Genomic DNA, 22,754 nt, shown 5'->3' on the forward strand with positions numbered 1-22,754 from the left:
TCCATGGGGTTGTAAAAAGTTGGACACAATTGAGTGACTAACACTTTCACTTTTCTGAAAGGTTAGAATCTGCCAAAGCCTCCAGATAAGGAAAAATATCAGACCCTCCACTCCCAGTCCACCTCAGACAAAATATACCTTCTCTTAAGCAAAATTAGCCACTCTTCCGATACTAACCCTTAGTATCCACTTATTAAATCACCAGTCACTTGTCAAAATGAAAGAGAAAATTGCTCAGTCGCTTCCGACTCTTTGCAACCCCAAGGACTATAGCCTGCCAGGCTCCTCTGTCCATGGAATTCTCCAGGCCAGAACACTGGAGTGGGTAGCCATTCCTTTCTCCAGGGGATCCTCCCAACGCAGGAATCAAACTTAGGTCTCCTGCATTGCAGGCAGATTATTTACCGTCTGAGCCACCAGGGAAGCCCAGTCACTTGTTAAGAAGCATTGAATTCATCATGACAGAATTGAGACTATGCAGTTATAGTGAACCTTTTCGGACTGATTAAACACTAAACAAGGCTTTGCCAAAATGTTTTATTTCATGTTTTATTTGAGCCAGCACCAAATGATAGGCATTGTTTCCTTTTAATTGAACCCATACGCAAGTCGGTAGAATATTCCAGATCCTCTGGAAGAAATTTTTCCAAGCTCTATTTGAATTACTTGATTTATGACTAAGTCTTGACATCTGGATCTCACACTGATGTTCTTATTCTAGCAGGCACACTCACAAACAATGTGAATTATCATTTTAAAGCTGTTGTGTGTGTCTCATTCCAAAATGGACACCAAGTTTGTTTGGAGTTGCAGAGTTAACAGGAAAAAGAGGAGGGAAATCAGGCTTTTTTGTTTGGCTGGGCTGGTAGTCCTAGCTCCAGAGACTTTATGGCTGAAGCAAGGAAAAGGCCAACATAGTCATAGAGCCAAGTATGTCCAGCTCTTCCACAAAGAACAGGCATTCTCCTTCCCAGTCAAAGGACAGCAAAGGCTCACTTACTGTATGCAAAGATGCTCCTTGGCCTTCTCTTTCTATGTATAAACTCAAGCACACACTGCCATTCTGCTTCTTCTGAGTGTCTGACTACTTAGAACAGACTTAAGAACAATCCTATGTTGCAGAGTGATCAAACCAACCTTGGATTAGGACTCTGATTCCTCCTTTTTTCTAAAGGGATCAAGTACAAACAACACTTGGGAGGTCTATATAAAATTCAGGAATCCAGAAACTGTAGGAGAGAATCACTTTTGGGAGAAGAGCAGCGAAATCTACTTCTACTAGAGGATGAGATGATTAGATAGCATCTCTGACTCAGTGGACATGAATTTGAGCAAACTCTGGGAGACAGTGGAGGAAAGAGGAGCCTGGTGTGCTGCAGTGCATGGGGTCACAAAAAGGTGGACATGACTTAGTGACTGAACAACAGCAACAAAGAGAAGTCTAGTTCAGCAGCATTTGTCCATGGCCAGGGATGGTGGCAATAGCTGTTTGTGGCATACATCTAAGGATCTAAGACAGGGTAGTTGTCTCTAGGCCTACATATGCTATGGTGGTGGTGGTTTAATCGCTAAGTCGTGTCTGACTCTTGCGACCCTATGAACTGTAGCCTGCCAGGCTCCTCTGTCCATGGGATTCTCCAGGCAAGAATACTGGAGTGGGCTGCCATCCCCTTCTCCAGGGAATCTTCCCAACCCAGGAAATGAACCTAGGTCTCCTGCATTGCAGGCAGATTCTTTACCAACTGAGCTACAAGGGAAGCCCCTACATATGCTATACTTCCATTTATTCTGTAGATTATGAAATCTGCTTCCACAAAGAACAGTTAAAATTGGGTTGGGAGAGAAAAGCAACCTAGAAGAGCATAGAAGGGAGAAGGTGAGGAAAAAGCCTTTTCTATATGGAACACATTAGGGGCATCAGACTTCTGGGGACACTTTGACCTCATCTTTACCTTAGTAAATATCCTACCCCCTCCTCACTTTTCTCTCTTTTTCTCCTGATGTGTTCCACCTGTTAGTACAAGGAAACTTTTTTCCTTAGACAAAAGAATATAAAGAAATGAGTCTGTTCAAGTTTTGTTTGGTTTTTAATATTCTCTTTAAAAATGTTCATGTTTTCCATTAGCTGATCACAATTTCAAACACACTATGGAATTTTTACCCTTCCATTCTGTTTTTAGAATACAGTTTTTGCCTAGACTTGGTAATGGATCTATTAATCCTTCACTGGATATAAAGGAAAACTCCACATTTATGACTTTAACCAGGGTTCTCAACTTGGCATTACTGACTTTTGAGGCCAGAAAATTCTTGTACAATGTCGGATATTTAGCAGCATCCTTGGCCTATGCTCACTAGATGCCATCAGCACCAGTTGTAAAATCCAACAATGTCTCTGATATTGCCAAATATCTCTTAGGAAGACATTCCTACCCCCACCCTAGAAACACTGGCTTTAAGAAAATCATTATTTTATGAAAAGGAGATATTAGATACCAATTTGAAAACTCAAAATCTTCATTTCCCAAGTATTTCACTATTTCAATACTTGAAAACCTTTTTAGTAGATCTTATTCATTGCCTATCTAATGGCCATTTCCCAGCCCTCTGTAATTACATGGTGGGCTGATTCATTGATTTCTTTTCTTAAATTTTTTTCGGCCATGCTGAACGGCTTGTGGAATCTCAGTTGCCCCAACCAGGGACTGAACTAGGGCCACTGCAGTGAAAGCACTGAATCCTCACCACTAGACTACCAGAGAACTCCTTGATTCATTGATCTCTGAGCTGGCAGAATCCTGTCCCAGCCCTGGAAGAGACGTCAATCATGCAAATCCCCTTTCCCTTTGCCAGTGGTTGGTCAAGCGATGGGAAACATGTAGCTCAGTTCTAGACAATGAGAGGTAAAAGTGGGGGAAATGCTTGGGAAGGCCTCAAGATTTTAAAAAATATCAATAAATAACAATAAATAAGATCCTCTCAAAGAAAAAGTCTTTCAGCCATCTCTCCTTTTCACCCACTAGGATTTTTGCCTTTGAGTGGGGCTATATTGCTTGGAGCTTCAGCAGCTATCTCACAGTCACAAGAAACTAAACAAAAGGCTGAAATGCCAATAGCTTGAGGAAGGTAAAGTAGAAAGAACAAAAGAGCTTCAGTCCTCGATGATGTCTTTGAACTGTTGAACTGGCCTTGGAATATGCTTGTTAGTTGAAATAATTCAACACTTTTATTGCTTAGCTAAACCAACAATTGGCACACTATGGTCTGTGGGTCACATTCAGGAACTAAGAATTGTTCTTACAGTTTTAAAAGGTTGTTAAAAAATAAAAATAAACACCCATACGTGATCCACAAAACCGGAATATTTTTTACAATATGGCCCTGCACAGAACAAGTTTGCCAGTCCCCAACCTAAATCCCACTCATAGCAGATGTCTGATGATTTGCTACCCAAAGCATTCCTAACTAATAGAAGTACTGATGTATCCATTTTAAAGCTATGGAAACTGAAGCTGGGTTGGCCAGTTGTAGGCTTGACTAGGAAAGTCAAATACAAATTTGCCATTATTTCAATTCATTGTAAAGTTAGGTCAAATTGAGGCATCACAAAAGCATTAAACCTATTCCTTAGGACTTTAAATAATGTTTGTACAATAGGTTTGATGTTACAAATCAGAATAGACAAGGCCTCTTGATTAAACACAATGTGTTCAATGAATACCTTCAAAAAGGGGCCAGATTGTCCCACTATCTAGAGCACCAACGCATTTCCTGCATTAGGAAATCAAAGCTGGAGACTCCAAGGAGGAAAAGTCATTACAGAAAAACACCAGAAACAAACTCACAGATACGATCAATTCCCTCTTCTACTTGCTGACACAGTTCCTTCACTTCCTCACTGACTCACTCAGAGAATGAATCTTCAGTGAAAAACATTCAAAGCCTTCCTCCACTAACTATAGCTCCTGTGTTAATCTGCAGTCAGGTCAGCATGTTCTGTCATGTAAACAGTGACAAAATCTTAAGTACACTCAGAGCACTGGGTCTAGAAGAAGGCACACAAAACTTGTGGAGAGCCCCCAAGGTGAGAGTTGCACAAAAGTTACAGGAAACACCTGCCAGCATCTAACCATGGAGCTGCAACTGAGCACCAAGGGGTGGCAGAGCCAGGCTTTTCTCAGTTGATGCAACCAGCATTTCTCTGCCTTGGTATCCCAGGAGCTGGCACACAGCAGTGGTCAGTGAGGAACGAGGGCCCTGAGTCTACACCCAGTACTGGTTGTGCTTCAGTGCTGGGTTGGTTTGTCGGCAGAGCTTGACCATGTCGGGATCCAAATTCACCCATGTCTCCCAAGGAGCACATCTTTCTGCTGGCTCGGAAGCTGGAGACTTCTCCATGCGCTCATGCTCTGGGGCCCTGAAAAGACTGACTGGAGGACTGCTGGAGCTTCTTAGAAGAGGTGTCACTGTGACAGTGGGAACCGTTGCACTCCTTTCTGGCTTAGGACCTGAGGTTGTGGGTTCTAGGTTGATCTGGGGCTTAATAAGAGGTTTTGCCTTCTCTGCCTTCCGGCCCAGCAGCCAGATACATGAGGCCACCACGGTTACTATTAGCAGGAAGAGCACCACTGTCAGTGGTATGATGACCATGAGAGGGTGACTGCTTTCCCTGGGCTGGGTGGGGGCCCCAGGGCTGGCTCTGGTGGCACCTGGCGACCAAATGATTCTGATGGGAGAAGCCGTGACATCCAGCGTGGGCTCTTCACCACTGTGTCGTCCCCAGGGAGCTGCTTCCGGCCATCTGGTCTGGGTCAGCTTCCCCAGAGTTCCCGTCTGTGTTGTGGGTCCTGAGGAAACCACAAGCTTTTCCTGAGAGAGACCTATAGTCACAAGGTTATCAGTGACTAAGAAGGAAACATCAGGGGTAAAAGTTTGCAAAAAAAAGGGGTCAGGTGGCACTATGGTGAAAGGGAGACACCCTGTTGCTGGTTGGACGTGGTCTGCCCTGAGCAGAAACGTGAAGGAGTCATTGAGGCTGTTGGGGCCCGTTAGATTAGCACGCGGCTCGAGCATCAGCAGTCCTTGGTCAATATCCCTCTGAGTGAACAGAGTAGCATCTTCCAAGGCAGTGTTCCTGCCTACTCTTCGTACAAGTCTGCTGTGGACAGGGGGTTCTGTCACTTCAAATTTGGGATCACTGTTAGTCCTGTTAGCAAGCTCAGTAGCATCAAGGTCCTTTCTTGTCAGCTGATGGGCCACTCTGTTGGCAATTGTCAGGTTTGACATAACCCGCAGTAAAGGCTGCACTCGGATACACAATGTTTGTCCTGTCAGGTTGCTTTCTGAGGTAAACAGTGAGAACTGTAGCTGGTCCTCTGAGGCAGTGAGGTTTGTCATGTGGTAAGAGAGCTTTCCTAAATTCAGATCTTTCTGTCCAAAACTGACGACCACCTGGTCTTCAATGAGCAGATAACCATGCTGGAGGGGCCACATAACCTTGTAAGTGATTTGGGGGCTCCTTCCATTGGTCACTGCTGACAGGTGAGCACTGGTGATGGTAACACTTGTCTGGCCTTGTGGAAGAAGAAGGTCAGTGAGGTTCACAAGGGTGATGGAGATGGGGATGACATCCAAGTGGAAGAGCTTGTAGAGTGGGCGGTGTTGGCCATCGGTGACACTGAAGTAAAATGCTCCAGAGGATGGGCTTCCATCTTGTATGAACCACACCTGAGAGTTATCAATGTCGGCTTGTGTGAAGTGGTGAACAGGTATATGTGGACGGTGAGCCATTGCCAAAAAGCCATTATTAGGATCATGGATGATCACATACCTGATCTCTTCTGGAGGACTGTCTAGATCTTCTACTTTCAGGTTTTCAGGTCCTAAAACCAACCGATTGCCCTGCAGAACTTGCAGTCGAAGCCCTTTTGTCTTTAATTCTGGTGCTTGGTCATTTATAGGAGTGATGGTGATGTTAAACATCTCTTCAAGAAAGTCGGCCTCTGGCTTCATGGTGGACTTGCTCTTTTCATTGGGCCAAATGGCAAAGGTAAAGTTATCAGCCAGTGATTCAGAGTCATCATGAAGGTATATGACTCCAAATTTATTAATTATATATTGAGAGAAATTGGGTTTTCTTTTGGTAATATTTCTCTCTCCAACCATAAGAGTTCCATGGTGAGGAAGAGATGTAACTTGGAACCAAATTTCGTATGAAGAACGCTGAGATTTGGGCAATTTAAGTAAGAGATTGGACGCATCTAACTTAGATTGGTCAATGAGAACTTTGTCTCCTTCCTTGACAACAGCTCCTGTAAAAAACACACGTAAAGAACAAAGTGGCATTTCATTAGAACTTTCAAATGATCTCAGATTTGCCTGTCCCAGTGGATGATTCAAAACACCTTAGTACCTGAATTAGCATTGCTACCCAAGGCATACTAAAAAAATAAATTTTAAATACACACGCCCACACTATTAAGTCAGTATTTCAAGTAAGAGAGTTTTAAACCTTGAGATTCACTTATAACAAGTTCATCTCCTAACTTTCCCACTACTAGACTTTCTCTTACCATAGAAACAGGTGTAGTTTTCAATATCTCTTTCTTTCAAGAATTTACCCTTTTTGTTATGTTCATTTTCCATCAACAGCTTTCAGTCGTGCACATAGTGAAGTCCCCATTTGGAAGTACAAATAGGAATTCTTGAAAGCTAATTTTCCATCCTTTCCCCACTGAAACTATTAAGGCTCAGGAGAGGAAAAAGCAGAGACCCAGAGAAAAAGCATACATAAAGAAATAACACATTTCATAGCCATATAAGTTTTATTTCAAAGATTGATATCATGGCACTGATAATTAAAAAGGGAAAGATTTATTCCCCAAATGTCCCTGTTCTAATAAGTGGAGATAAGGTACTACCTTATCAGTAGGATAAGGTGGAATTACCTGTATTTGCAAGCAGATGACTCTGCCGACCAGGTTCGTTAATTTCATATGAAATAGTTATATGAAACTCCTCAGGGCCTAGAGCTGCTGGTGGGGAGGACACTGTGAACGTGAAAGAGTCTTCCGCAGTCCAGCCTGTATTTTCCCAGTCCATATGCTGGTATAATATCAGCTGTTCACTCACCTGGCCAGATAGTAAGAAAAATCAGCCCCTGGTTTCGGGGATAATATGAGAATAAACATATATCCCAATTGGAAGAGATACATGATTTTTCAGGGTTTATTCATCCTCAGAGTATTGCACATTTCCATGCAAATTCAGGAACATTAAAAGTGTGGTAACTTATTTGTCAAACCTAGGTGATTCTACTACCAAAAGAGAAAGAAGAGCACATTGATTTTGAGATGACTGATGCCTACAGTATTTATATTATAACAAGTTTACAATGAACCTTTACTTCCATGTCAGCATCATAACTACCAACTCCCAACCAATCTTGCTTCATATGTATTCCTACCTTTCTGCCCAACAGACTATTTTGAAGCAAAACACAGACATCAAATCATTTCATCTATAAATGCTCTAGTAAATATTAGTAAAAGATGACTTTTTTCAAATATTCAGTTATTACCCATGTGGCATCATTTAACGTGGTCCTCTGGTACCTATAGTTCTTATGTATTTGCAGTTATATCTAGAGGTTTAATAAGAATCAAGTTCAATTTTTCAGTAAAAATGTTTTACATGTATATTTCCTCTCGCATTGCATCACTAGGCAAAATAATGTTGGGCTTCTTCTCTTTTGGACATGTTAAGATTGATAGATGGATTCAAGTGCTGCCAGACTGATCCAACTATCTTTAAGCTCCCCATAAGTCTATCAACTAATAGTTTTACGTGCTCATTGATATAATTGCCTAAACTCATTATTTTCATGGGTTTCCCCAGTGGCTCAGACAGTAACAAATCCACCTGCAATGCAGGAGACTCGGGTTTGATCCCTAGGTCAGGAAGGACCCCTGGGGAAGGGAATGGCTACCCACTCCAGTATCTTGTATGGGGAATCCCAGGGACAGAGGAGCAGTAGACTACAATCCATGGGGTCAAAAAGAGTCAGACACGACTGAGAAACTATGCACATTATTTTCACAGTGACAAAACACTGATATTATTCATCATTCCTTCTTCATTCTTATTTGGAATTCTTCTATAAAGAACTTTCTCTTATCAGCTAGTTGGCTGCACTGATATACAGTACCTGCAGGACAGACAGGATAAGTGTTTTATTCTTTTCCTTGTAGTATCATTCTTCAGAAGAATGAGTCCCTTGGCTCCAATCTCCAAACACTGACCATTGGTTTTGTTTTGTTTGCTTGAGAATCATCATTAATTCATGAATTTTAATATATGATGTATATCATTCTCTTTCAAGTATTACTCTTACTGATTTTCAAATTTTCCCATCTTGCTTAAGATATTTTTCAAGATTTAATCAAAGTCCTTAATGTCTGTGGTCTATCAATGTCCTTTTTTTTGAAAAACTTTTCATTTTATATTGGAGTATAGCCAATTATCAATGTTGTGATAGTTTCAGGTGGACAGCAAACTCAATCATACATATACATGTATCCATTCTCTTCCAAACTCCCCTCCCATCCAGGCTGTCACATAACACTATCAAGGTCCTTTTTATATCAACTGATGGAGATGGTCCCACCCAGCATTTTGTTGTCCAGATACCATGTGAGCAGCCCTTCCTCCAACAACAGTGATTGAACATTCTAAAACTATAACCACAGAAGGGAAGGCCAGAGATAAAATATTCAACCTTTAATTCCTATAGGTCACATCTTTTTCTGACCTGCTATCTGTCATAATATCTGAACTTACAGGTAGGTTCTGCCAAAGTACTTGACTGTCCACGTCAAAAGTGCTGAGGATAAACTATCATATAATTTACAGAGAAATTTTCATCAGTCAGTATTTGGAAATATGACTGTCCATATCCACTGGGTTCCACACCCAAAGATTCAACCAACCATGGATCAAAAACATTTGGAAAAAAAAAATCCCATAAACTTCCAAAAGTCAAAATTGTTATGTGTTACCTACTGGCAATGATTTATACAGCATTTATATTGTATTACGTATTGTGAGTAGTCTAGAAATGATTTAAAGTATATAGAAGAATGTGTGCAGGTTATATGCAAATATTATTCCATTTTATATATGGGACTTCAGCATCCTCAGATTTTAGTATCTGCAGTTGTGGGGGATGTAGGGAGGGATGGTCCTGGAACTAAAATCCTACAGATATGTAAGGATGACTGTAATGTATTAATTAACAGAGGTTTGGCAAAGTGTTGCTCTGACTCTCTGCTCATGACAGTGGATGTATCTAGAACCAGAAAGGCTTTTGGCTGGTGAGTTTCATGGAATAAAAGATCTGTGTTCGCAGAGTGGCCAAAACTGCTAATGAGGAGTTTTTTGTTTCTTATCCTATTCAAGGATAAAGCAAGGAAGTGCTGTCACTTGGGGATTTTAAGTGGGGAGAAGAAAATATCATCTCTCAACATTTCCTAATAAAAAAAGCAAGGTTACTCATGAGAAATCGGACTTTCTCCAAAGATAGTAATTGCCGCCACTAACTAGTAACTGAATACCCCAGAAGTTCCTGGGGAATAAGTCAGTTTTATTTAGTAGATCTATCATTTCTATTCCTAGTTTAAGATTTATGACAAAAGGCTAGTTATAAATATATACCACCTCTTAGAAGTAGGTGACTGTGCCATGGATTTTAGACAAGAGGATGGTTCCTGAAATGTTTCCATTCTGCTTGAGAAGTATAATATAAGGCAAACAAGATCCAGTTTCTTCACATGAAAAGTAACCGACTATTAACCAGGAGGAAGGTGTTTGTGGATACAGGTCATTCGTGCCCACTGCTTCTTTGGTATGAGTGAAAGTCAGCTTCCCTAAAAAATATATAACAAATTATTAGAATAATCTAAGACCTTTTGATGTCTATTGTAAGGAAAATGATTTTCCCATGGAAAGAATGGTTTTCATAGATGGGAAGAGTTGACATGAAGGTCAGAAATCTTCCGAAAGAAGTAACTGTGGAAGAGTCTTAAACGTAGTTTTGTATTTCAGGCATCTAACGTAGGAGAGGTCTGTTCTGAGTTCTGTTTTTGAAAAGCATTTTAAGAGTAAGAAAGTGTGGATAACAAAGTGACATTTTACACTGGAGAGTGAGAGAGAGAATGGAATTAGATTCATCTTGAGTGTGTGAGCTTTAAGACCAGAGAACAGGTAACTGAAAGGGCTGAGCTAGAAGTCAAAGGAAGTGAGGGCGCCTGTGGAATGTCAATTTGCCAGTCATGCCTTGAAACAGGATAAGAGGGTTGAGGTGATGTTTAGAAAACAACTTTGGCTTCACCAGCTTCAAGAGTCAGGTTATAAGGGGGGTGTGTGTGTGTGTGAGTGTGTGTATTTGTGAGAGTGCGTGTGTGTGTGTGCATGCTGAGAGACGGCCAGGAAAGGGAGAATAAGATCAAGACCTTATGAGAAAAAGTGTAGGGTCAACCTGAGGAGAGAAGGTTCTCAGAGAAGATTAGGAATTGCTTGTTACCTCAAATAGAAAGCAGCCTTAGGAACAACTTCCAACAGCTCTGCATATTTCCACTGTGTTAAATATAGACAGATAAGCTACTTAGCAGAATACCTGGGCTCTGGGATTAAGGGGAGGGGAGAGGGGTGTTTTTGTTTCCTATGGATTTAGATTAGCCCAGATATTTTCTCTTTTACAATCTTTCTGGTATGTCATTAGAAACTGAATGGTGTATAATTCCAATATAGAAAGAAAAATAGAAAATCAGAAAAGTTATGGTTTTCCTGGTGGGTCAGTGGTAAAGAATCTGCCTGCCAATGCAGGAGACACAGGTTCCATCCCTGATCCCGGAAAATTCCACATGCTACGGAACAACTAACCCCGTGTGTCACAACTATTTTTATATAGTTGTGACTATATAAAGTCACAACTATTTCATATGAAATAGTTATATGAAACTCCTCAGGGCCTAGAGCTGCTGGTGGGGAGGACACTGTGAACGTGAAAGAGTCTTCCGCAGTCCAGCCTGTATTTTCCCAGTCCATATGCTGGTATAATATCAGCTGTTCACTCACCTGGCCAGATAGTAAGAAAAATCAGCCCCTGGTTTCGGGGATAATATGAGAATAAACATATATCCCAATTGGAAGAGATACATGATTTTTCAGGGTTTATTCATCCTCAGAGTATTGCACATTTCCATGCAAATTCAGGAACATTAAAAGTGTGGTAACTTATTTGTCACAACTTAAAGTTGTGACTCTAAGGGCCTGTGCTCTAGAGCCCTTGAGCCACAACTACTAAGCCCAAGAGTCCTGGCTCCTGAAGCCCGGGCACCTTAGAGCCCATGCACTGCAACAAGAGAAGCCACCGCAGTGAGAAGCCCGTGCACCACAACCAGAGAATAGCCCCCATTTGCCGCAACTGGAAAAAGTCCACACAGCAATGAAGATTCAACACAGCTAAAAATAAGTAAACAGATACAATTATTTTAAAAAAAGAAAAGAAAACTCACCATTTGGCAACCAACTAGTAATAAATGCTTCAGGTAAGAATCCTAAAATGACTGCTAAAACTAGTGAGCTAAATTATGATGAGAAACAGGATATTTAGATAGTTCCAAAGCGTCTCCTCATAGATACTTACTAATTTTCAAAGGGGAAAATAGTACCTTCACAGTTGAGAAACATGAAAAACAGCACCTGACCAAGTGATGAAAGAAAATATCATCAGAGACAGGGCAAAGCGAGCACCAGGCAGGAAGCTCTGGGAAGAATCCAGCCTCTCTTGTGGCTCTCGCCCCAAACAAGAGGAAACATCAGATAAAACCAAACTGAGGGACTTCCTACAAAAACGGCGAGGTCACCAAAGTCAACATGACTGTGGAATGGATCCAGATTAAAGGCGACTAAAGGCTCCTGACATCTATTTGCTATGTATTGTGCTGTGGGTTTTCCCCTCTGCCATAGAGAACATTCACTGAAACAACTTGTCAAATTTGACTAAGGTCTATATATTATAAAACAGTATTAGTGTTAATTTCATGCTGTTGAAAATTAAACTGTGGTTATGTAAGAGAATGGCCTCTTGTACTTAGGAACTATACAGAGCTAAACATAAATGTACTAAATACAGAAGTAAATAAATACAAATATGTTACTAAATATAGTAGTAAGGGGGCCATTGTGTCTGTAACTGGCTCTCAAAACTCTCAAAATATCAAAAATGTGTGTGTGTGTGTATAGGGAGAATGATAAAGGCAGTTAAAAGGCAGTTAAATGCTAACATTTGGTGAATATGGATGAACAATTATAAGAGAATTCTGTATTCTATTGTGATTCTTTCCGAGTCTGAAACTATTTCAAAATAAAAAGCTAATATAACAATTAAAAAAAAGTAAATCCTGGGGTGTTTTACTATATCAACTTCAAGAGGGGATCAATAGTCCCTTTTCTCTGATGACTCAGTGTATGTAGAATGGGGGAACTGCCTTGGGCACTCTGAAATCAACAAGAAGTTGCAGACTATCCCAGCATGCACCCCACCTCGAAATTGGTCTATTTATCTAGGACTTTATTGAGGTTGTATTCCTCTCCGAATAGATGGATATGTGGTTCCAAATCCTAGATCTTCTCAGAGTAGTGTTTTTACTAGAAGGGACACTGATAACATCCTTTGGATCTCTGAGATCTAAACATTCTGGATCTCATATCCTTGATTCCTACAGAACCAAAAAGAAAAATATTTATCGGAGACTAAAGAGACAGATTGACTCTAAGAAGGCTAGGGATCCTATTGGTTTTTGTGCGATGGGTTAAAGTTTACAGCTGAGAGGCTCCTGAGATGCTCAAAGAAGTTGGAATTTCAGTAACTTCTCTCCCTCCCCGCAATGACAGGGCTAGCTGGGAGCAGAGCAGGGGCCAGAAGCCAGATGTCCAGGCTTATAGATAAGAGCTCTTTCTTTAGAGCCACATTACTGGGAACTTTTTGCCCCCAACCGCTTGAACCATTAACCTTCTTCCTCCATGAAGGAAAAGGATGTTCATTAATATAAAAATGGAAGCACAGGAATGTAGTAAAATTTGAACCCTGGATTGATCAGCCACTGTGTGGTGCTTAGTTGCTCAGTTGTGTCTGACTCTGCAACCCCATGGACTATAGCCCACCAGGCTCCTCTGTCCATGGTATTTCCCAGGTAAGATTACTGGAGTGGGTTGCCATTCCCTTCCCCAAGGGATATTCCTGACCCAGGGATCAAACCCATATCTCCTGTGTCTCCTGCAGTGGCAGGCAGATTCTTTACACTGAACCACCCAGGAAGCCAGATTGATCAGACCCAAAGTCAAATATAAATATTACCAACTGCCAGCTCTGTGGCTTTCAGGCAAGTCATTTAATCTCACTGAGCCTCCATTTATGCATTAAAATATAGAATCATATCTCACTTGCAGATATGCATTTGACATAATTGGTCTTTTGCCATATCAGTGTTCAAAATGGCAGGCTTTGGGCATTTCTAGGGCTTTCAAGAAAGGATCTAAGCCCTAACTAACCAATTCCTTACAGATGGAAGCTATATTCATTTTTTATAGTGAATCATGGCATGAGAATATTAAGCAATCAGAAAGTTCTAAAATATGCCTAATGAAATAAATATTTTCCCATAAAATAAAGGAATTTATAGGCTGGAATTTTGGCACATATTCTGGAAGCTTACTTTCTGTTGCTTTGTAAATAAGTATTAGCTCACCATTCTATAGGCTTCCCGGGTGGTGTTAGTGGTAAAGATTGAACCTGCTGATGCAGAAAACATAAGAGACATGGGTTCAGTCCTTGGGTCGGGAAGATCCCCTGGAGGAGAAAATGGCAGGCCACTCCAGTATTCTTGCCTGGAGAATCTTATGGACAGAGGATCCTGGTGGGCTACAGTCCATAGAGTCACTAAGAGTTGGACACAACTGAAGAGACTTAGCATGCAAGCATGCACCATTCTACACTTGGTGATTCAGTAAATATTTGTTTAACAAACAGATATACTACTTACAAAGTGTTTTATAAAATTTAATTATAAAGTGTACATTTATATCATGAAGCAGTAGAAATAAGGCAATCCAAGACATCTTACCCATTTTATTTAATAAAAACACATTGACAGTACCTAACTTTAATTGTGCCCTAAATATATGCCAGGCATTCTGTTTGGCACATATGTAACTCACTTTGTTTTTGTTTTAGGAGGGATTGTTATATTCATTTGACAGATTAAAAAAAAACAACAACAACTGAGGCTCAGAAAATTTAAATAATTCACTAGCCAACAGGTGTAAGAACTCAGTTTTTAATTTAGTCCTGTGTGACTCCAGAGTTCATTGCACCTATGTGTGGAAAGCTCAGTGTGTGCTAAGACGCTTCGGTCATGTCCGACTCTTTGCAGCCCCATGGACTGAAGCCCAGCGGGCTCCTCTGTATATGGGAGTCTCCAGGCAAGAATACTGGAGTAGGTTGCCATTTCCCCCTCCAGGGGATCTTCCTGACTCAGGGATCAAATCCCATCTCTTACCTCTCCTGCATTGGCAGGCGGGTTCTTTACCACTAGTACCACGTGGGAAGCCCAGAAAGCTCAGTGGCACTAAAGTAAACCAGAAATTCACAAGATAGGCTCTCTAACCCTAAGGAATTCAGGAATGTGGAAAGTGAATGGGTAGGTATGATTAGGGCAGACAAATGCCATTTTGGTCTGGCCTGTCTAGGACACAGTCACTAATCTCACCAAAAAAATCTCTATCTTGGTCAGATATTTGTAAGGAAAGGAGACTGCAGAAATCCAAACAGTTCAAAAAGATAAAATCTCCGAGGTTCCACATAGGTTAATAAAAAAAGTCCTAAAGGCTAAGACTGGGAAAACAATAAGCTCCTGTGCTCCTGAAGGATGATATCAGAGAAATGACTCCTTTCTGTGTGCCCTTTCTTGCTCCCACCAGGACTGCAGTGTCTGCATGGGACCACCATGTCTACAGTCACTACTGGCCAGAGCTTATAAGGATTCAAAGAAATAGCTCCACATACTGTATCTATTACAAATAGCAAGTTAAGGGAAGGTTGTATTCCTTTTCTTTACTGCTGCCATTGTAGATACAGCTGAAGTGACTTAGTACCCACGCACAGACATAGATTCTCATGGGCCTTATACCATTACAAGTATGGAGCCCTTTAATGAAACTACCAAGTGAGATCATATAGGATGCCTTGCTTTTACTCTATATGAGTATACTAGGGTAAAAACACCCACCAAAAATATCGGGTCCAAATCCCTTGAACCTGTGAATGTTACCTTCTATGGCAAAGACTGTAGATGTGACTAAGTCAATCTTCCTAAAATGGGCAGAGTATCCTGGATTATTCAGGTGGGCTCTAACTGCAATCACATGAATAAGAGGGATGCAGAGGGCTATAAGATACAGACAGAAGAGGAGAAGGCAATGTGATCACAAAGACAGAGATTAGAGTGACGCAGCCACATGCCAGGAAAGGCTGGCAGCCACCAGAAGCAGGAAGACAGGCAAGAAAGAATTTCTCCTAAGTGCCTCCAGAGAGAGCATAGCCCTGCCAACGCCTTGATTTCAGCCCAGTGAAACGGAGTTCCAACTTCTGGCCTCCAGAACTATGAGAGAGTAAATTTCTGCTATTTTAAGCCACCAAGTTTGTGGTCATTTATTACAGCAGCTTTAGGAAATTAATAAAAGGAGAAAGGCTCAACCATGCTCACTGAAATGGGAATTAGTTCTCTCTGCTTTTTTGGTTATTCAACGCCAGCTTCAAGTTTGAACAGTGAATAGGTGACTAGGTGACAATGCAAAAATGTGCTAGCACATAATTCAGTGAACTACAAGGGCCAAATCAAAATCGCTAAAACAAGAAACTGGAAAATGTTCAAGATGTCTACTGAGTCTAGTTGTCATTAAGCTTGTCACTGAAGAGACCCCAAGAAAGCAGGGGTCAGGGTGGGGCAGAAGTGATCACTAACACAAAGAAGCTTATCCTTCCCTGCTCAGAAAATAAAAGAGCCAAAGTTTAACCATCCCATTGCACTCTCCATTAAGTTGTAATAAATTAGCTTCTCTCCTATGGGAAATGCATTCACAATTTCTTAAAATGTACACGCTGATTTCGGAGTCTAGAAGAGGTTATTAGATTAACCCAGAATCGATTGTATCACTTTCTAAATGTGATCCTGGAATCCTGTATCTGTGCTGAAGCAGCAGGCAGAGACGAAGATGGATGATCTACCCATAACAGCATAATGGCTAAAATGCAATTACTGGGCTTTACAGAAAAGAAAAAAGACCAGGCATCATAAACCTCAAAACCAGAACACTTTGCTTTTTAATGATTCCAAATTATCTAAACAAGCACTGGAATGAAAATCACTCAATTAGCCTTGTGCTCTACTAGTAAGAGAATTCTTTAGAGAATTCAATTCTTTGTTTGTATGTTCTTTGAAATGAACAATAATTTCTCTACATTTGTAAAAAGGTTTTATTTCATTTAAAAATTTGATGATTCACCTTCTCTGTGTATCTGTATGTTTAATTCTTCAGGATATAAGATTTTCAGCACAAATTTTTGTGGTTTACCTATTCCCTCTTGGGCAGTTGTAAAATTAAGCAGGTGAAAAACAAGAATGTTTATCTTGGTAGGTTGATATGGTATGGTTTGAAAATCATTAATTTATTCCAGGCTAAGATAGTATTTTGAGCTAATAACTAACAAATGTTTTCCCCACAATTACTCTTCCAAAGGATGATATTAAGTGAGAAATGTCTTGATTTCTTTCATAAGCTGAAACCATCCAGAGCCATTTATTTAAATGGTCATTTTTGTTTATCCATCAAAAGCAAGACAGGGTATGGGTTTTACATGCAAATGATACAGCTGAGAGTGGCAGAGAGCTGGAAAGAATTTAGTCCTTTAAGGTAAAGATGTGAAAGAAGACTCAGGCACCACCTGTCTGAAGCCCTCTCCCCATTGGACCCTTAGCAGGTTATGTGCTGGAACTAACTCTTGAAATTAGAAAAAAGCTGATCTAAAAAGTCAAAAGGCAACTGAAGCCATTATATTACATGAACACGACTAAACAGCTCTGAACTCCTTTTATAATGGCAATTGTTTCCTCTGTAATATCTCTTCTCACCAACCAGATTGAAGAGGAATAATCAAAGCACACAGTAAGTGTTCAATAAAGGTCCTTGTTCAGTAATTTCAGAGAAAAGGTTTTAACCATTGTCACTACCTCCAAAACCTATCCCACCCTCTTTTTGACTTGTTCTGGAGCTGCTGGGGAGGAAACTCAACCATCATTAAATGGCTGAGAATTTGAAGGTCCTGTATGACAGAGGCCATAAAGCTACTGATTTTATGAAAGGATTCATAATCCATTTGCATGTGAAGAAGAAGACAAGATCTGAAAAGAGGAAAGTCAGGGAGGTAAATAATAAGTTTCTTTCTCTTCCCAAGTCACAAATTAAAATGTGCATTTTTGAACACACAAGCTAAACAGAACTGGAACGCCTTCAGCTAAACACCAATTACACTGAATTTTTTGATGATGCTCTACTCTTTTTCAGCATTCATTTTCTTTGTTTTGATGTCAAGACCTTTTTTATTTTTATATTTTTTTAGCTTTTTATTTTATATTGGAGTATAACTGATTAACAATGTTGTGATAGCTTCAGCGGGACAGCAAAGGGACTCTGCCATATGTATCTCAATATTAATGTTCTGCTTTAATGTTTCCTAATTTTATTTTTACAATAAGCATGTGTTATATAAAAACTCAAGCCACCCCCCACACACACACTGAAAGAGCCGGAGTTAGCATTTGGGTTTATATTCTTGCAGAGTTTCCTCTGCACACTCTCCTCTCCCCCATAGTACTGATGCTATTTGTGACTAAAGAAGTGGAAGGGGAGTCAGGGTATTTCAATAAAATTTATTCACAGAAGTTTAGAAACAGCCAAACACATCCTGCAAAAAACACCAGCTTTGTTCAGCTGCTCCCAGCTGCTCTGGTGAGGAATCCTTCCACCGAGTCCTCCTTGCCCTGACCCTCTGGGGTGAGATCCTTGTCGCTGCCCCAGCCTCAGGCCTCAGTCTGCCTCCAGCCTGTGCTCTGCCCAAGGATGCAGTGCTGCTGGATCCAGACATGAAGCCCTTGACATGGTCCCCAGCCTCCTCCTCTCGTCATTGCTCAGGGAAATGTGTTCCAGAACGCCTGGGACTCTTGACTCTTCCACAGAGGGAAACAGTGAGTGGGTGACAGGATGAAGCAAACGCCACTTTCTTCTAATGGCCTCATTTCCATTCATGGAATCACCACAGCCCGTTAGGGGAGATAGAGCAGCCAATTCCAGCGTCCCAGAAAATTGCCTGCCCCGTGAAATTAGTCCTTTGGCTACGAAAGGAAAGGAACCTCTCACATTTTCAAGGACGAAAAGATAATCACAACAGTCTTAGCTACTATTTATTTAGCCTCTGCTACATGTAGGGCAGTGTGCTAAACATTTTGTATTTACTTTCTTGGGTTAATTCATTACAAACTCTAAGAGGAAGTTATGGACTAGAAGATAGGAACATGACCTATAGTCGAGACCCTGAGTTCCAATCCTCACTCTGACACTTGTGAGCTGTGTAGCTGCGGGCAAGTGGCTTAACTTCCCTGTGCTTTAGGATCCAAGCCTGCAAAGTGATATAATAAGTAATATAGAAGAAATCTGTTAAATTGCTGCACTCAATACGTCAGTAAATATGGAAAACTCAGCAGTGGCCACAGGACTAGAAAAGTTCAGTTTTCATTCCAATCCCAAAGAAGGGCAATGCCAAAGAATGTTCAAACTATCACAAATTTGTGCTCATTTCACATGCTAGGAAGTAATGCTCAAAATCCTTCAAGCTGAGCTTCAGCAGTATGTGAACCAAGAATTTCCAGATATACAAGCTGGGTTTAGTTAGAAAAGGCACAAGAACCAGAGATCAAATTGCCAACATTTGTGGGATCATGGAAAGAGCAAGGGAATTCCAGAAAAACATCTACTTCTTCATTGACTATGCTAAAGCCTTTAACTGTGTGAATCACAACAGACTGTGGAAAATTCTTGAAGAGATGAGAGTACCAGACCACCTTACCTGCCTTCTGAGAAACCTGTATGTGGGTCAAGAAGCAACAATTAGAACTGGACATAAAACGAATTGGTTCAAAATTGGAAAAGGAGTATGTCAAGGCTATATGTTGTCACCCTGCTTATTTAACTTCTATGCAGAGTACATCATACAAAATGCCAGGCTGGATAAATCACAAGCTGGAATCAAGATTGCCAGGAGAAATATCAACAACCTCAGATATGCAGATGATACCACTCTTATGGTAGAAAGTGAAGAGGAACTAAAGAGCTTCTTGATGAGGGTGAAAGAGGAAAGTGAAAAAGCTGGCTTGAAACTCAACATTCAAAAATCCTAAGTCAAGGCAGACAGTCCCATCACTTCATGGCAAATAGATGGGGGAAAGGGGGAAGCAGTGACAGATTTTATTTTCTTGAGCTCCAAAATCACTGTGGACAGTGACTGCGGTCTCGAAATTAAAAGACGCTTGTTCCTTGGAAGAATAGCTATGACAAACCAAGATAGCATATTAAAAAGCAGAGACATCACTTTGCAGACAAAGGTCCATCTAGTCAAAGCTATGGTTTTTCCAGTAGTCACATACAGATGTGAGAGTTGGACCATAAAGAAAGATGAGTGCCAAAGAATTGATGCTTTCAAATTATGGTGCTGGAGAAGACTCTTGAGAGTCCTTTGGACAGCAAGGAGACCAAACCAGTCAATCCAAAAGGAAATCAACCCTGAATATTCATTGGAAGGATTGTTGCTGAAGCTGAAGCTCCAATACTTTGGCCACCTGATGCAAAGAGCCAACTCACTGGAAAAGACTCTGATGCTGGGAAAGATTGAAGGCAAAAGGAGAAGGGAGTGGCAGAGAATGAGACGATTAGATTGCATCACTGACTCAATGGACATGAATTTGAGCACACTCTGGGAGATAGTGAAGGTCAGGGAGGCCTGGTGTGCTACAGTCGCAGAGAGGGGTTGCAAAGAGTCAGACAAGACTGAGCAACTAAACAACAACACAACTTAGCAGAAAATTTAGAATGGCCCCTGGGACACAGGGAATGTTCAAAATGGTTTCAATTGTCATTACTACTATTTTTCCTCATTTTACAGATGAGGAAACTAAGGCTTAAAAGATACATTATAACCACAGATTTAATCCAGGTCTTCCCACTTCAGAGGCCAAGGCACTGTCCTCAGTTATAAGCGGTCAGTAGTGGCTCAAGGAGCAGCAACAGGGCTCCCGATTCCTACATGATATGCTCTGTCTACACTCATACACTGAAGATAGGGAGTATGGGCCGCCGTGCTGAATTCCCACAGACTCTAAACGTATCTTAGATGCTGTTTTGGGGAGACAGGAATCATCCCATCCGGGAGTTACCTGCATAAAGGCCTGATGCTTTGTAAACCACAGAAGGGGCTCTCCTTTGTCCTCTGATTCAAAGCACTGGGCCAGGCCACACTGGCATGTTGGGTGCATGCTCTGGAGAGGAAAGGGCTGTGTGGAGAAGAGGGATGTTCTCCTGGTCCATTCAAGAAAGAGAACACGCCTTTCTCTCTCACCACACCTGACTTGTGATGTTGCCCAGGTTGTGCTTCCACATTGGAGCCTGTCCCTGCCTCCACGAGGACCAACAGCTGGGTCTAACACCCCTCATCCCCAACACCACTGTGCAGGCTCTTTCCAGCCCTGAGTCCCACGGTAACACATCACCCACAGACAAATACCTGCCATTGATGATATGAACAGCTGCCACTGATGATACGTCTTCCTGATACTCCCCTCTTGATTCATAAAGTAGAAAAAATAAAACCTTAAATAACTGATTTTTAATCAATCAAGACTTTTTCTGCCCTACTAGTTGGCCTTCTGGGCTTCCCTGGTGGCTCAGACAGTAAAGAATCTGCCTCAATGCAGGAGATCTGAGTTTGATCCCTGGGAAGATCCCCAGGAAAAGGGAACGGCAACCCACTCCATTATTCTTGCCTGGAAAATTTCATGGACAGAGGAGCCTGGCGGGCTACAGTCCATGGGGTTGCAAAAAAATTGGACATGACTGAGCATGCACGCACTCCAATCTAAATTATTATATATTTGCAATGAAAAGTAGTCAAAATTAAAGCTTGAAATGATCACCATCAAAAAATAATTTTTAAAAGAACTAGGACTAGAGTCAAGGCATCTTAATATGACTGTCATCATTCTTGTTAGTATTCAAAATACTAGCAAAAAAAAAGAAAAAAACTGGGCAAGTTGTGATGCCTTTGGGCACACTAAGCTCCCCCTCACAATGTAGTTTTCATCCTTAATTTCTTTTTCCCTTCCTCCAGAGTGCATCTGTGAACTAGAGGATTTATACTTCCTCTTTTCAGTGTCCCTTTCAGAACTTCTGCTAACCTTATGATCCGTTCCCTTCAATGCATCCCAGACAAAGGCAATTGCAAAGCAAAAGCTAAATTCAATTCTGCTACATCACACTGGAGAAAAATGGCTCAACAGTTAAAGGCAGACTTGTGGTTCACTTTGGCTATTTCCTCTAAACTTGACAAGACTTTTTTATTCCTTAGTCATGTAAAGCTATAGCCAGATCAGCTACCATATCCCTGTACCCACTGTTTAAGAATGGAAAAAGACAGTTGAATGACAAGCAATAGTTATATTTAAGAAGACAATTGGAAATGAAGACTTTAAGAAAATGAAATCACATATAAGCAGTCAGATTCCTAGGGTGAAAAAGTAAAAAAAATCAAAAGACTTGAAGGCTTATACATTTAAATAAAAAGGTACGTACGTAGATGCTGGTGGTGATAAAGTACCAGTGAAGTTGGAAACAGATGGCTCTGGGTGCAGATTAAATACACACACACACTTTATACACATACACATTTAGATGCATACATACAACTGTAATATGTGAAATTATGTATATCATTTCATATATTAAGCATAAATGTACACAGACATATCCTGAAGGATTTACTCTTGCAACTCTGCTTTGGCTTCCTTTTTAAATTCATCTTTAGCGATAAAAAGATCCCCTCTTATTTATTAGACACAAGGTTTGAATTTGCTTGGTGTTTTTTGACAGTTGTGTTTCATCCTGTGTTCACCACAAAGTGTCCAGTTTTAAGACCAGCACAGCTGGAATGAGTAACTGCCTGGGCAAAGGAGCACCTCTGCTTGACTTTAACAGGATGAGGAGGAGCAGTGAGGGGCCCGCTCTGCACAGACACCAAGCCCTGTCCAGCTGCACAGAACTACATCAGGACTCACCAGATTCTGCGTAAACATGGAAACGTCCTCTGTGCTGTTGTCAGAATTGACACATAGCAGCCTCCCGAGTCTAGGGGAACTTATGACAGTAAAGGTTATAGTTCTGTTTCCTGCACTGTCCACGTCATTGGTCACAGCTCTCAGGTCACGAGATGAAAGAGGCTTCATGGTACCTAAGTGAAGATTAAAACATGCATGTAAAGCATATGAAGGCTACGGTTAATGACCTTTAAAGATCCCTGGGAACTGGAAAACATG

General features: G+C 41.0%; 1 protein-coding gene across 1 annotated transcript in view; it reads right to left on the bottom strand.

Annotated features, from left to right (window-relative positions):
• Positions 1-523: 523 nt before the first annotated feature.
• Positions 524-22,754, bottom strand: part of LOC145516548 (chondroitin sulfate proteoglycan 4-like) — a 73,838-nt gene continuing 51,607 nt past the window's right edge. The window contains exons 8-10 of the mRNA XM_081517769.1: positions 22,497-22,669; positions 6,948-7,131; positions 524-6,311 (exon numbers count right to left, since the gene is read on the bottom strand). Of these exons, the coding sequence (XP_081373895.1) occupies positions 4,264-6,311; positions 6,948-7,131; positions 22,497-22,669 (2,405 nt within the window). The 3' untranslated portion in view covers positions 524-4,263. The remainder of the gene's footprint in view (positions 6,312-6,947; positions 7,132-22,496; positions 22,670-22,754) is intronic.

This window comes from Giraffa tippelskirchi, chromosome 8 (assembly GCF_054371585.1).
Source record: "Giraffa tippelskirchi isolate mGirTip1 chromosome 8, T2T-mGirTip1v1.2.pri, whole genome shotgun sequence".
NCBI lineage: Eukaryota > Metazoa > Chordata > Mammalia > Artiodactyla > Giraffidae > Giraffa > Giraffa tippelskirchi.